This window comes from Myxocyprinus asiaticus, chromosome 12 (assembly GCF_019703515.2).
Source record: "Myxocyprinus asiaticus isolate MX2 ecotype Aquarium Trade chromosome 12, UBuf_Myxa_2, whole genome shotgun sequence".
Classification (NCBI taxonomy): Eukaryota; Metazoa; Chordata; class Actinopteri; order Cypriniformes; family Catostomidae; genus Myxocyprinus; species Myxocyprinus asiaticus.
Window position 1 is genome coordinate 24,962,899 of NC_059355.1, and position 14,396 is coordinate 24,977,294.

General features: G+C 37.9%; 1 protein-coding gene across 2 annotated transcripts in view; it reads left to right on the forward strand.

The window, feature by feature from the left end:
• Nucleotides 1-14,396, forward strand: part of LOC127448753 (tyrosine-protein kinase RYK-like) — a 97,853-nt gene that overhangs the window by 53,571 nt on the left and 29,886 nt on the right. The window contains exons 7-9 of one of the 2 annotated variants that reach the window (XM_051711594.1): nt 2,493-2,593; nt 6,814-6,897; nt 9,734-9,859. In XM_051711594.1, the coding sequence (XP_051567554.1) occupies nt 2,493-2,593; nt 6,814-6,897; nt 9,734-9,859 (311 nt within the window). The remainder of the gene's footprint in view (nt 1-2,492; nt 2,594-6,813; nt 6,898-9,733; nt 9,860-14,396) is intronic. The other variant, XM_051711595.1, reaches the window with a different exon arrangement.

Genomic DNA, 14,396 nt, shown 5'->3' on the forward strand with positions numbered 1-14,396 from the left:
TTTCCACATTTTGTTATGTTACAGCCTTATTCCAAAATAGATTAAATTCATTATTTTCCTCAAAATTCTACAAACAATACCCCATAATGACAACGTGAAAGAAGTTTGTTTGAAATCTTTGCAAATTTATTAAAAATAAAAAATGAAATAAATCACATAAGTATTCACAGCCTTTGCTCAATACTTTGTGGAAGCACCTTTGGCACCAATTACAGCCTCAAGTCTTTTTGAGTATGATGCTACAAGCTTGGCACACCTATTTTTGGGCAGTTTCTCCCATTCTTCTTTGCAGGACCTCTCAAGCTCCATCAGGTTGGATGGGGAACATCGGTGCACAGCCATTTTCAGATCTCTCCAGAGATGTTCAATCAGGTTCAAGTCTGGGCTCTGGCTGGGCCACTCAAGGACATTCACAGAGTTGTCCCGGAGCCACTCCTTTATTATCTTGGCTGTGTGCTTAGGGTCGTTGTCCTGTTGGAAGATGAACCTTCGCCCCAGTCTGAGGTCCAGAGTGCTCTGGAGCAGGTTTTCATCAAGGATGTCTCTGTACATTGCTGCATTCATCTTTCCCTCGATCCTGACTAGTCTCCCAGTTCCTGCTGCTGAAAAACATCCCCACAGCATGATGCTGCCACCACCATGCTTCACTGTAGGGATGGTATTGGCCAGGTGATGAGCGGTGCCTGGTTTCCTCCAGACATGACGCTTGCCATTCAGGCCAAAGAGTTCAATCTTTGTTTCTCAAGGTCTGAGAGTCCTTCAGGTGCCTTTTGGCAAACTCCAGGCGGGCTGTCATGTGCCTTTTACTGAGGAGTGGCTTCCGTCTGGCCACTCTACCATACAGGCCTGATTGGTGGAGTGCTGCAGAGATGGTTGTTCTTCTGGAAGGTTCTCCTCTCTCCACAGAGAAATGCTGGAGCTCTGCCAGAGTGACCATCAGGTTCTTGGTCACCTCCATGACTAAGGCCCTTCTCCCCCGATTGCTCAGTTTGGCCAGGCGGCCAGCTCTAGGAAGAGTCCTGGTGGTTCCAAACTTCTTCCATTTACGGATGATGGAGGCCACTGTGCTCACTGGGACCTTCAATGCTGTAGAAATTTTTCTGTACCCTTCCCCAGATCTGTGCCTCGATACAATCCTGTCTCGGAGGTCTACAGACAATTCCTTGGACTTCATGGCTTGGTTTGTGCTCTGACATGCACTGTAAACTGTGGGACCTTATATAGACAGGTGTGTGCCTTTCCAAATCATGTCCAATCAACTGAATTTACCACAGGTGGACTCCAATCAAGTTGTAGAAACATCTCAAGGATGATCAGTGGAAACAGGATGCACCTGAGCTCAATTTTGAGTGTCATGGCAAAGGCTGTGAATACTTATGTACATGTGATTTTTTTCGTTTTTTATTTGTGATAAATTTGCAAAGATTTCAAACAAACTTCTTTTACGTTGTCATTATGGGGTATTGTTTGTAGAATTTTGAGGAAAATAATGAATTTAATCCATTTTGGAATAAGGCTGTAACATAAAAAAATGTGGAAAAAGTGAAGCGCTGTGAATACTTTCCGGATGCACTGTAACATCACTTAAGAGCCACTGTTCTAGCAAGTCCTCAGTATGCCAACTATCTCCTTGTTATTAATGTTGGTTAGCGCAGATTGGGTTGGTAATGGTTCTGATAAACTCTAATTATATCCCCGATCCAGGTTCTTGTAGCCATGTCTTGTTTTGAATATCATTGTTCAGAAAGGTTCTGTGTTTGTGGGAAAAACATCTTTAAAAGGTTAATCTCGGCCAATTCCATACCAGAGTAGTTTAACTGTGTTTTTCTGAAAATGTAATTATTCATCAGTACAAAGGTTATACTGTCATTATATAAGGGTGGTACTGTAGATTAAATCTGATCAGCTGCCATTCACGAGCTCAAGCACATAGCTCCACTTATCTTCTCAAACACATCAGCCTCAGAACCAGGACGACTCCATCCCCCATTTACTTCTTGCTCCACAGCCCAGGAAGTAGACCAGAAGAGACTAGAATTCTTTAATAATAATAATAATAAATAATAAATAATAATGATGGGTTATTGACATTAGAGTAGATTAGGTTCAATGAGTTTCAGGAGGCAGGTTAAACCTTTAGTGCTTTGAGTCTTTGTACAGGGGCGTCAGTATTTAACCTTTAGAGTGTGTGACTAATGGCTTTAATTAGGACGATTATACAGCATTTAACTTTTTAATGCATTGGGGTTTAGGGTCAGATAAAACTCTACAACAGGATCAGATGAAGAAGAAAGCAATACTTTAAAAGAGGTTATGATAGTTTTGAAAGCTGAAAGACACTTCTGTTTCAGTTAATAAAAATGAGATGTTTTCTTAGTCTTTCGTTACTGAGATGCATACATAAAAGGCAAAAATGACAAGACAAAATATTTCTTGAATGGTGCATTTTAATTCCTAAAGTATTTCATTTCGGTCTGTATGCTCTCTTTCAGCATTAGTGGCAGTGGAAGCTCCCAGGGCCTGTCTCAGCCCTCCACTCAGACCACCCAGTACCTGAGGGCAGACACCCCCAACAACGCTACACCTGTCACCAGTAAGAGACGCCACAACCACACCGTGTCCCTCATGGCCCTATTAGTTAATGAGTTAGTTCACCCAAAAAATGAAAATTCTTTTTTACTCATCCTTTCTTGGAATACAACAAGAGAAAAAAAAAATTGCTTGCGTAACTCTTTCCCATGCAATGAAAGTAGCAGGGACCAGGGGCTGCCAAGCTACAAAAGGACAAAAAAAAAATTCTGCGCATGCCGCGAGTGAGAGAGGGAAGAAGCACACGTGGCCTGAGGTGAAATGAAACTTTGTATACATCTGCACCAGATGTCCTCTATTTTTAATAATAGTATTATTAATTACATTTAAAATATAACATTAACATTACAGTAATTTAAGTGCATCCTTTGTAAAAATATAAAGCCAGACGTCAATGTGTAAAAATGTTAAACAGATTAAAGTGGAATAAACGACTAGTAATTCCAGTGTCGACTAGCAGCACTGATATCGTTTAGTCGACCAGTCTCGCACATCCCTACAAAAAAGTATGAAAAAAGTACCATAAAAGTAGTCTATGCGCTACATTCTAAGTAGGGCTGCAACGGTACACAAAATTCACGGTTTGGTACGTACCTCGGTTTTGGGGTCACGGTTCGGTACGGTTTCAGTACAGCAGCAAAAACAAAGAAACTTTCTTGGCCAACAATTCTTATTGTGAAGGCTCATTTATACATGACTGCACTATTTCTTTAACGAAATTACAATACAAAACTTAAAGGTGGAGTAAGTCATTTTAATCCAATACACATTTTGTCAAATTCCACGAATATGTCATCACAGTCCGCTAGCTGTCTATTCTGTGTGTGTGCGCTGAAAAAAAATCCGGTGTTTGTTCTCAGCCCTGACTCTGTAAATGTGAAAACAAACAAAGTGGATCGGCCGATCCACACAACACTATTGCGCATGCATGAATTTGGGGGGCGGAGCTTCTGAAGGAGCACTGAAGGGTGGGATGTGTTTGTTTGGCTGTTGAGTTCAGATATCAACAGACTTTCTCAGGAATCTCTTACTCCACCTTTAAGAGCCTCTTATATGCACATAATTAATAATGATAATAATAATAATAATAATTAAAGGGAAAAAGTACAATTATAATAATTTTAACAATTATTAGCAGTGCAAATTTCTGTGTCTTTTGCCTTTCAGCTCACTACTTTTACTTATCACTCAATTTTTTTTGGGGGGGGGGTGCAGAATATCCACATTATCAGAGGAGAGGGTGGATCTGTTAGCGTTGACAATGTCCCCTGCAGGACAATTACAGCGCATGCTTGTTTATGTAGAGCGGGCACTACAGAATTGCTGAGATGTGTTCTTGTAGGAACTTTATAACGGGACTGAAGCACGTTAAGCAGATGCTTAAATCCTGTGTTCTCGATGACTATGGTCGCATATCTGCAGCAATAAATACTCCTATGCCATTTGTTATCGCTTTAACCCTGTCTGAGCTTGCAGTGAGAGGCTGCTTGAATGCCATGGCGAGACTAACTTGCACAGGCCGTTTATGCTTTGCTCGCGTAAGCCCAAGAGACACATGCGGATATTGTCGCCACAAATGAGTCATCATGTTAGATGTGCTTCCTGAGCAGGGCCGCCGATAAGTGGGGACAACTGAACCTTTTGTCCCAGGCCCGGGCTTGATTTTGTATATCACATCCAAGCGCGTTCAGCGGGAGACACGGATATAAAAGCAGAGACAGCCCGCGAAAGTGAAAGCCGCCGGGGCAGTGTGCACATTGCACTTCACATGCATTTATCTGATCCGCAGTTTCTAGTGTACTGTGATTCGCTCTGTACTGTTAAGTTTTTATTCCGTACGGTCCCATGTTGTTCCGCAATCTTTTTTTCATTTTAGTTCTACGCGGTTTGTGTTGTTCATTATATGTTGTTTTAATATTGATTTCACGCATGCTAAGATATTTAATCATTTGTGTGATTGCGTGTACCGTACCGAAGGCCCTACATCCGTTCGGTTCGCGCGGATACATGTACCGTTGCAGCCCTAATTCAAAGTCTTCTAAAGCCATATGTTAGCTTTTTGTGAAGAATTTCACAGATCAGACCAGAATTTAAGTCACTGTTTAAGTGTAACAACCAAAATATGAAACAACAACTTTTATGGTGCTTTGTCCTTTTTGGCTTTTGCTTTTAGGCTTGGTCAATGTCTGTTTTCATTGTATGGAAAAGAGCAGTGTGAACATTCTCATTTTGTGTTTTAATGGAAGAAAATCTATCATTTGGGTTTGGAATGACATCAGGGTGAGTAAATTATGAGTTTTGGTTGAACTAAACCTTTAATTTGGAGCACTAACCTGCATTAAAAAAGTTGCTGTAAAAGCAGATAAATGGCACCAGGCTACTTTGCTTCCTTTAGTTTTAGGAGCAACACTTTAAATTGTTGTAAGTGTCACACCTCTGGCTGCCTCTTGTCATCTCCCATTCACACCAGATGTGCATTCCTTTGTTAAATTAGAAAATGAGGAATGAATGATCAAATTAGCTAAACTGGAATCAGAAGGTTGGAATAAACAAGTGTGTGCATTCCCATCTCCCGCTCCACACTTTTGTTTTTAAATTTGGTACAGCAATATCTCTGGTTTTTGTGTGATCAAAGTAGTGTGTACAAGAAGTTGTCGCAGATGTGAGTGTTGCTGGTAGACATGAGGATAGTCTGCTTTTTACATGTGCCTTAGAACACACTCAGTACTTTTACATGCACTTTAAAAAGTTTGATTTCAGTCAGACTAAAGCAATAATTTGTGTTTCTATAATGTAATTGAAATGCTTTAGTAGCACTACAAACAAATATATATATATATATATATATATATATATATATATATATATATATATATATATATGTATTTATTATTATTATTATTTTTTTTTATTATTTGTTTTGCGAAGTTGGACTAACAGACCTAGCTCGGCTTCATACAGCATGTATACATGTTAATCGGTCCACAATTGGCCTTGGCATTGTGCGTGTGCTCCGAAAGACACAGGTGATATGCGAAATGTATTTAACACTTCCTCAGCTGACATCCTTCGTTCAAATATTCCATTAGGCCTTGTGTCATATGGACTTTTTTTGAGTAAAAAAGTCATATGCAAGTCTCCCAGTATTTACTCAATCCTTCTTTAATAAGATAGAATCAACAGGAAGTTTCCAATCTTTTAAATCATTTTCACTGTTTTCGTAATGGGTGTATTTGCCCTTTTCCTCAAATGGCCTGATTGGGCTAAAATTAGAGCCTTTTCTTTTTCTATTTTCAGGCAGAGCTGAAAGAGGGTTTGATAACATCATTTAAACCATTAGTGAAATTTTGCCAGATGATCCCATGAGTTTTATACATATAAATATCCTGCCAACCTGAAGTGTATGTGTGGATGCCTCCCTTAAAGAATACCTTTTTGAGCCAGTCATCTGAGCTTTGAGGATGCGTCTAATCACTCAGAAACTGAAGGAAAATCACATCCTGATAACACATATTGGCTGATGGCATTACAAAAACATGTACATTCCCAAACCCTTCTCTAGTGACTGTGTTTTTGATGCATTAAAGCTGAAGTGTGTAATTTCTGCACCACTAGCTTCACCAAACAAAATTGCTGAAAAATAATTCTGTTTTCAAACACATTCCAGAATCCTCAACCATTGATTGTAGCATCAAATTCACACCATTAGTCAAGCCAATGTTGTTGTGTTGGGCTGGACATGCCACTCGAATAGATATACTTTTAGGTGAAATTAACCTACAAATTGCTTATAATAGCTGACTCTGAAAAATAAGTCCATTTCACGCCTATAAGAGCCCTCCAATAATGGCCACTGGCAAAACAGCTACAATAATACAATTATGATTTGCAACTTAGAAACTGCTTGCAGAAAGAAAAATACACAGATGCTCTTTAGCCCTTGGAATGGTGTATTTATGGCATCTACCAGTAGGGGTTAACTATCATGCCAACCCTTTCCCTTGGAACCTCTGTTGTGTGTGCATCGCCTCCTAGTGGTCATACATGCTTGGTGCACTGTGTTTCATGCTTATGCTAGCTGTTTCCGAGTCGCTCTTGCTCGTGTGTGGGATAGCTCAGGCACCATCTACCTGCCATGATTATCCATCCTTCATATACCTCTCTCTCCCTCATCCTTTGTCTCTCTCACTTTGTCCTCTCTCCACCCATTTGTTCCTCCATCAGATGTTCAAACTGGCTCTGCACCCATGCTCCAGCTTGCGGGCACCTCCTTCCCCCACCCTGGTGCCCCCTCGCACGAAACCAAAAGTAAGTTCTGCTGCTGTGTAGCAGATAGAGAGAGCAACAGGGAATCGTGACTTCATGAATCTCAATCTCTTTCACTAACATCCTGTTTTCTTCATCACCATCATCATAGTTTTGTTGTTATGGATCGTCACTCTACTTGTTCATTGGTTCAGAGTGTATTACAGTAGGGTACACTGCAAAATGACACACTATTATTAAATGCTGTGTACTTCATTCAACATCAAGGGGAACTGGACAGAGCTATGATGAATTCATTTATTATTATTATTTAAACAATCATGTTTTTTGCGATTGCTTGTTAGTAAAGTATTAGACTGAGTATGAATCTGTTTATATTACATTTTTGCTGGTTTCACAAATTAAGCACTACTCAGATGGGAATAGTTGTCTACAATTACAATTATTAAAGGAATATTGCGGGTTCAATGCAAGTTAAGCTCAATCGACAGCATTTGTGACGTAATGTTGATTACCACAAAAAATATATTTAGCCTCATCCCTTCTTTTCATTTAAAAAAAAATAAAAATAATCGAGGTTACAGAGAGGCACTTAAAATGGAAGTGAATTGGGCCAATTTTTGGAGGGTTTAAAGACAGAAATGTGAAGCTTGTAATTTTATAAAAAGCACTTACATTAATTCTTCTGTTAAAACTTGTGTATTATTTGAGCTATAAATTTGTTTAAATTGTAATTTATACAGTCATTTTAGGGTTTGTTGACTACATCGTCATGGCAACAAAATTGTAAAATTGCCTATAACTTTAAACAGAAAAGGTTAGTAAGTGATTTTATCACACTACAAATCATGTTTACACACATATTGTTTATGTTTTGTGGCTATGCTTTTAAAAAAGTGAACATTTTAATGTTCAGAAATTGGCCCCCATACATTTCCATTATAAGTGCCTCACTGGAACCCAGATTTTTGCTTCAAAAAAAAATACAAATTTTTGTGGTGATCAATATTATGCCACAAATGCTGTTGATTGAAATTAATCTGGAACATTCCTTTAACATAGAACATCTGTTGTATCATGTACTGATTCATGCAGGATTAAGATCTGTAGTTAAAGGGATAGTTCATGAAAAAAATAAACATTCTGTCACCATTTACTTACCCTCATGCTGACCCAAAATTGTATGACTTACTTTCTTGTATGGTATGCAGAAGGAGACTGTAGGCCTCAGTCAGCATTCACTTTCATTTATGGGGGGAAAAAAAAAATCACATGAAAGGGGACTGAGACCGGAAGTCCCTACCATTCTGCCTTACATCTTGTTTTGTGTTCCATGGAAGAAATTCAGGCATACAGGTTTGGAACAACACAAGGGTGAGTAAATGATGACAATTAAAAAAAAATTGGGTGAACTATCTCTTTAATGCTTAGCTTGAAATGTCTTTTTTATGGATGTGGGCGTTAAGGAAGATGTGTTGTAAATACAAATAATATACAACAATCATTGACATTCCTTGTGTGTCTCAGATGACACACAGGTTGGTTGAAAATTAGCCAGTCATTTTGTGTTTAATTGTTTTGTGTGAGGAAAAACACCCGATGTGTTACATTGAAATGAGAAAGAAAAAAAAAATCACAAAGTACTTTTGTAAAAGACCTTCCTAACCTGCACAGGGACATGACTTTTTGCATATCAAACATATTACAAGTACTGTTTAATGTTGTATTTCAATATAATGTAAATTCTCTCACAAAAGTCAGAGACATATAAATTACAGATCTTAGTTATTTTGTGACGTTACCAAAAAAATAGCCACTTGGGGGCAGCATCATGCACATTTACTGTAAACAGAAAAATTGAGTCCATATAAATCGGCTCCCTGCCTCTTCCAACAACAGAACACTGGCTAGTTGAATTGTCAGTAAAAAGTTAATACACATTTTCATTTTATCCCTCACCTACTAAAATGAATTCATTTAAATATAATCGCTGATTATTTTCCCATCGATTAAAGGTTACCACTGGGCAGCTATGTAAGAAATACTTGCATACAAATACTATGTAAGTTAAATATTTGAGGAATATCACACAATGTTCTATTAACAATAATATAATATCAACTTTATCGTTCTATAATTATTATTTATTAACCTATATTTTAGAAGCATCAACAATTGCGTACGACAAACGGAGGACATACTGACATTGTCTTGTCATGCTGACAGTGTCTGGAACAGAAAAGAGAAATTATACAAAACAGTAAAGGATCCCAGTGCAGTTATTCTAAATATGAAATATTTGACTTCACTGATTAGAAGTAAAATCTTTACCAATGACACATGGCTGTTTTTGAGCTGTGAGAAACGTAAAAATAAAAACCAAACACATGGCAGACTGTCACATGCCTTCAGCACTCACATATTGACACAAGCGGTACAGAATGTTTTTATCTGGATAAACAAGTGAACTAAACAGGCCTTACGTACTTATATTTATGTACTCATAGTACGTTTTGACATTGTCTTTTGGAGTGGCTTGTGTATTTTAATGTACACTATGGCTAAATGACGGAATAAAGCACTGCGTTTTCTGTAAACAATTAATACAATTGGCTCTGTATAACTGTGAGATAAAATCAGTTACACACCAAAACATATTGTGCAAGACTGACACTGCACTGTTTGCCTTTGGCAAAGCTGCGGTTTTACTCCATTAATGAAGTGTTAACATACTTCCAGTTGTTTAAATAACTCTGCAAACCGCTGTCTTTACCTGACAGTACATTGTTTTGATTTTCCTGTCATTAGACAGGCTTTTAATTAGTTCTAATGTGAGTTGTTATATTTTTTTTAATGTGGTATACATGTGTGATTTCAGGCTATCCCTCACTGCGGATAGAGAAGAATGACTTGAGAAGTGTAACTTTTCTTGAGGCCAAGGCAAAGGTAAAAGACATCGCCATTTCCAGAGAGAGAGTAACACTCCGAGACGTCCTTCATGAAGGTATCTGTTCCTTAACAAGCCATTCCATCCCTTACACAATCATAAAACAGAAAACGACAGCAAGAACATGTGTATGCCAAGGTCCAAAATTAGCATTCAGCAAAAGCCAAATGCAAGTAAAAAGTGGATTTGGAGAGAAAAAAGTCAACTCGGAAGCTGGCCAATAACTTATTAAGAAATTGGAATAATGTGTTTTATACACTCACTGAGCACTTTATTAGGAACACTATGGTCCTAATAAAGTTCCCAACATGGTGTTCTGCTGTTGTAGCCCATCCGCCAAGGTTTAACATGTTGTGGTACTATTCTGCTCACTGCAGTTGTATAGAGGTGTTACCTGAGTTACTGTAGTCTTTCTGTCAGCTCAAATCAGTCTGGCCATTCTCCATCGACCTCCCTCATCAACAAGGCATTTCTGTCTGCAGAACTGCCGCTCACTGGATTTTTTTTGTTTTTCGCACCATTCTCTTTACACTCTAAATACTGTTGTCCGTGAAAATCCCAGGAGATCTGCAGTTACAGAAATACTCAAACCAGCCCGTCTGGCACCAACAATTGTACCACGGTCCAAATCACTGAGATCCCATTTTATCCCATTCTGATGGCTGTTGTGAACATTAATTGATGCTCCTGACTAGGGATGTACGAGACTAGTCGAATAGTCGACTAAACGGTTCTGATGCTGCTAGTCGACACTGGAATTATTAGTCGGTTAATGTTTCCCCCCCCATTAAACTGATCATCATTTTTACACATTTACGTTTGGCTGTATATTTTTACAGAGGCTGCACTTAAATTTCTGTCATATTAATGTTACATATTTTAAATAGAATTAATAATACAATTATTATTTAAAAAAGAGGATATCTGGAGCAGATACAGAGTGTAATTTCACCTCAGGCTGCGCGTGCTTCTTCCCTCTCTCTCATGGCGCGCAGGAAAATGCCCTCTCGCTAGACAAGTTAACTTGGCAAAGTAGTTATGAAGTCACTTCGGTGGTGGTGCGGGAATCGGCTTTCCAAATGTTTGAAAGTCCCTAAGGATGTTTTCACATTTGAGTCTTCTTTACATCTGTGCATGCTTGGATGTTATTTTTCCGCTGAATGGGCTTTTTCAAGCGCAAGATAGCTGCCTCAGGTGAGTCAAGTCCCGTCTTTCACCGGACCATGTCGACGTGTTCATTTGACTCATCAAAAAATGTATGCTTTTGAGTAAGTAGCCTAGAAAATAACTGTTTTAGACTAGGTATGCAATTTTTTTTAATCTGTTGATTAAGAAGGCTATTTTCAACGAGGTGCCGACTGCTTAACAGGTTAAACTGTCTGTTATTCTGTGTGCACGTGATGTTTAGAATACATTAGGTTTATTGTAGGCTACATCACAGGCCTATTTTTTCTGTCTTATAACTATTTTATTAATTTTTTTACATCGTAACTGTTTTTGGTTGACATTCTTTACCGAACAGCTGTCATATTAGATCAATGGTTAATGCATGACTGCACGTCCTGAAATACGTGCAACATTTCAGCGCATTTTTTTCTCTCTCATTGATTTGGCTTAGTCTACCTGTTAATTGATTTCAGCAATGTCCTGACTGTTTTAATATGTTAAGTAACGTTTACTTTGTGATTTCCGTTTAGAACAGGCTTTTAGGGTTGTTCTTTTGATCCTGCACTATTCATTCAATTGTTTTCAATAAATAAACCTGTATTCGCTAAAGGTGAATGCGTGTCATGTTCTATATTTAATGTACAATGATCATAATTCAAGGCGAGCACGTCGCAGATAAATGCCCCTTTTCAGTGGAATTTAGCATCGGATTTGGAATAGATAAAGTATTTTAAATGGGTCGCGTAAAAACATTTTATTTTATTTTTTTCTGCAGGTTGGTTTCTCTTTGGACTAGTCGACTAGTCGTTTACAAAACTTCCGTTTTATACGACAGTCAAATTAATCGTAGCGCACATCCCTACTCCTGACCTGTATCTGCATGATTTTATACATTGCACTACTGCCGTACGAATGGCTGATTAGATAATCGCATGAATATGTAGGTGTACCTAATAAAGTGCTCGATGAGTGTTATTCGAAAGGAAAATTGCTAAATTATCCCGACATTATCATAGGGAGAAAATGATTGTAGTAAAACTTAAGCGAAAAACAGTATCTTGGCTGGTAAATTTCTCAGTTCACTGCAAAACATTGGCAGTTGTGGCAAAAAGAACATTTTGGACTCTAGTGTGTACTTTTAAAAGCCTCGTCTTCTCAGAACTCTCTGTGCTATCAAAACATCTTTCTCTTAGTGTACTACGTTTTTTCTTTGTAATATTAGTTCCTCGAACACCTAGTTCAGCTGAAATTGCAAACAACACGTCATTTAGCTGTTCAATCTGAGGTTAGAACACACTTCCCTCTACAAAATAGTTTCACACAAGGGCTGTGCTCCAGCGGGAAATCTGCACTCAAGCACAAAAGTGGAGTCCAAAAAGAAAAGCTTAACTGCTGGGCTTTGTGCCAGTGCAGCTCCAGGCATGTACAGAAGATGTTTACACAAATGTCAGTGGTCACCTCAGCTATAAAACAACATGGAACTCTGCATCAAGAAATCTCTAAAAATCTCTATGATAAATCTTTCCCCCTCTATAGTGTCTTTCCTATATCACCGAGGGTATTTTAATCATGTGGGTCTCACAAGCTCGATGAAGCTGCTTAATTATTTATAGGGAGTTATTGTGTTGTGCTTTAACTGCTGACTCGGTGATAAAACTGACCTAATCTAATTAAACTATGGAACGACTTTTTATTAGATTTTTAGGGGGAATGTCAGTTAAATCCTTTTGAAGGGACATTTCCTATGTGTGTTTTTTATGACCAGCTCAGTGATCTTTATTCGAATGGACTGATTACAAATTTCAAAGTTCATTAAATATTATTTATATCTTAGGATATTCTACGTCATCATACCAAGAAAAGCCACAAACTGCAAAAGGACATAATTTATCTGAAGTGACTGCAGTTCTCCCCCACTTCATTACTTATTATAAACTACCTAAAGGGACTGAAAGACGCAACTGAAACCCATCAGGTTGCACAATGTATAATGCAGTGTTTTTTGTATTTTTTGTACCAGTACACTACCAAGAAATTCACTTTCTGAAATATTACTTGTGCAATACCAAGATTTAGAGCACAACTAATGCATTTGGCTACATACTGTATGTCTACCCAGCAGACAGCTAGAGAAACACATTGTGCACTAGCTGGAACCTTGCACTAACTGGCTGAATCTCACAAAACCGGTCAAAAACATGTTTGGGATGTATTTCAATACAGTATTTATATATATATATATATATATATATATACAGTACTGTGCAAAAGTCTTAGGCACATAAGATGTTTCACAAAAGCATTTGTCTTAAGATGGTTATTTATATCTTCAGCTTTAGTGTGTCAATAGGAAATATAAATGTTAGACTCCCAAACATTACTTTTGCAAATAGAAAAGATTTGAATAGAAGAAGAGGGAGCCCTGCATCAGATGTCATGTCCCCCACAAAGCCCCCCACTGAACATTGAGTCAGTCTGGGATTACATGAAGAGACAGAAGCAATTGAGACAGCCTAAATAGATAGAAGAACTGTGGCGAATTCTCCAAGAAGCTTGGAACATCCTATCTGCCAACAACCAAGAAAAACTGTGTCCAGGTGTACCTAGGAGAATTGGTGCTGTTTTAAAGGCAGATATTGATGTAGATTTTTTATGTTTACTGGACTTTGTATGACATTAATTGATAAATGAAAACTATTTATGGCATTATTTTTGAAGACATCCTCACTATGCAACATTTTTCACAAGTGCCTAAAATGTTTGCACAGTACTGTATAATATGTATATATATATATATATATATATATATATATATATATATATATATATATATATATATATATATATATACAGGTGCTGGTCATATAATTAGAATATCTTCAAAAAGTTGATTTATTTCACTAATTCCATTCAAAAAGTGACACTTGTATATTATATTCATTCATTACACACAGACTGATATATTTCAAATGTTTATTTCTTTTAATTTTGATGATTATAACTGACAACTAAGGAAAATCCCAAATTCAGTATCTCAGAAAATTAGAATATTGTGAAAAGGTTCAATATTGAAGACACCTGGTGCCACACTTTAATCAGCTAATTAACTCAAAACACCTGCAAAGGCCTTTAAATGGTCTCTCAGTCTAGTTCTGTATGCTACACAATCATGGGGAAGACTGCTGACTTGACAGTTGTCCAAAAGATGACCATTGACACGTTGCACAAGGAGGGCAAGACACAAAAGGTAATTGCAAAAGAGGCTGGCTGTTCACAGAGCTCTGTGTCCAAGCACATTAATAGAGAGGCGAAGGGAAGGAAAAGATGTGGTAGAAAAAGTGTACAAGCAATAGGGATAACTGCACCCTGGAGAGGATTGTGAAACAAAACCCATTCAAAAATGTGGGGGAGAACCACTACGCACAGA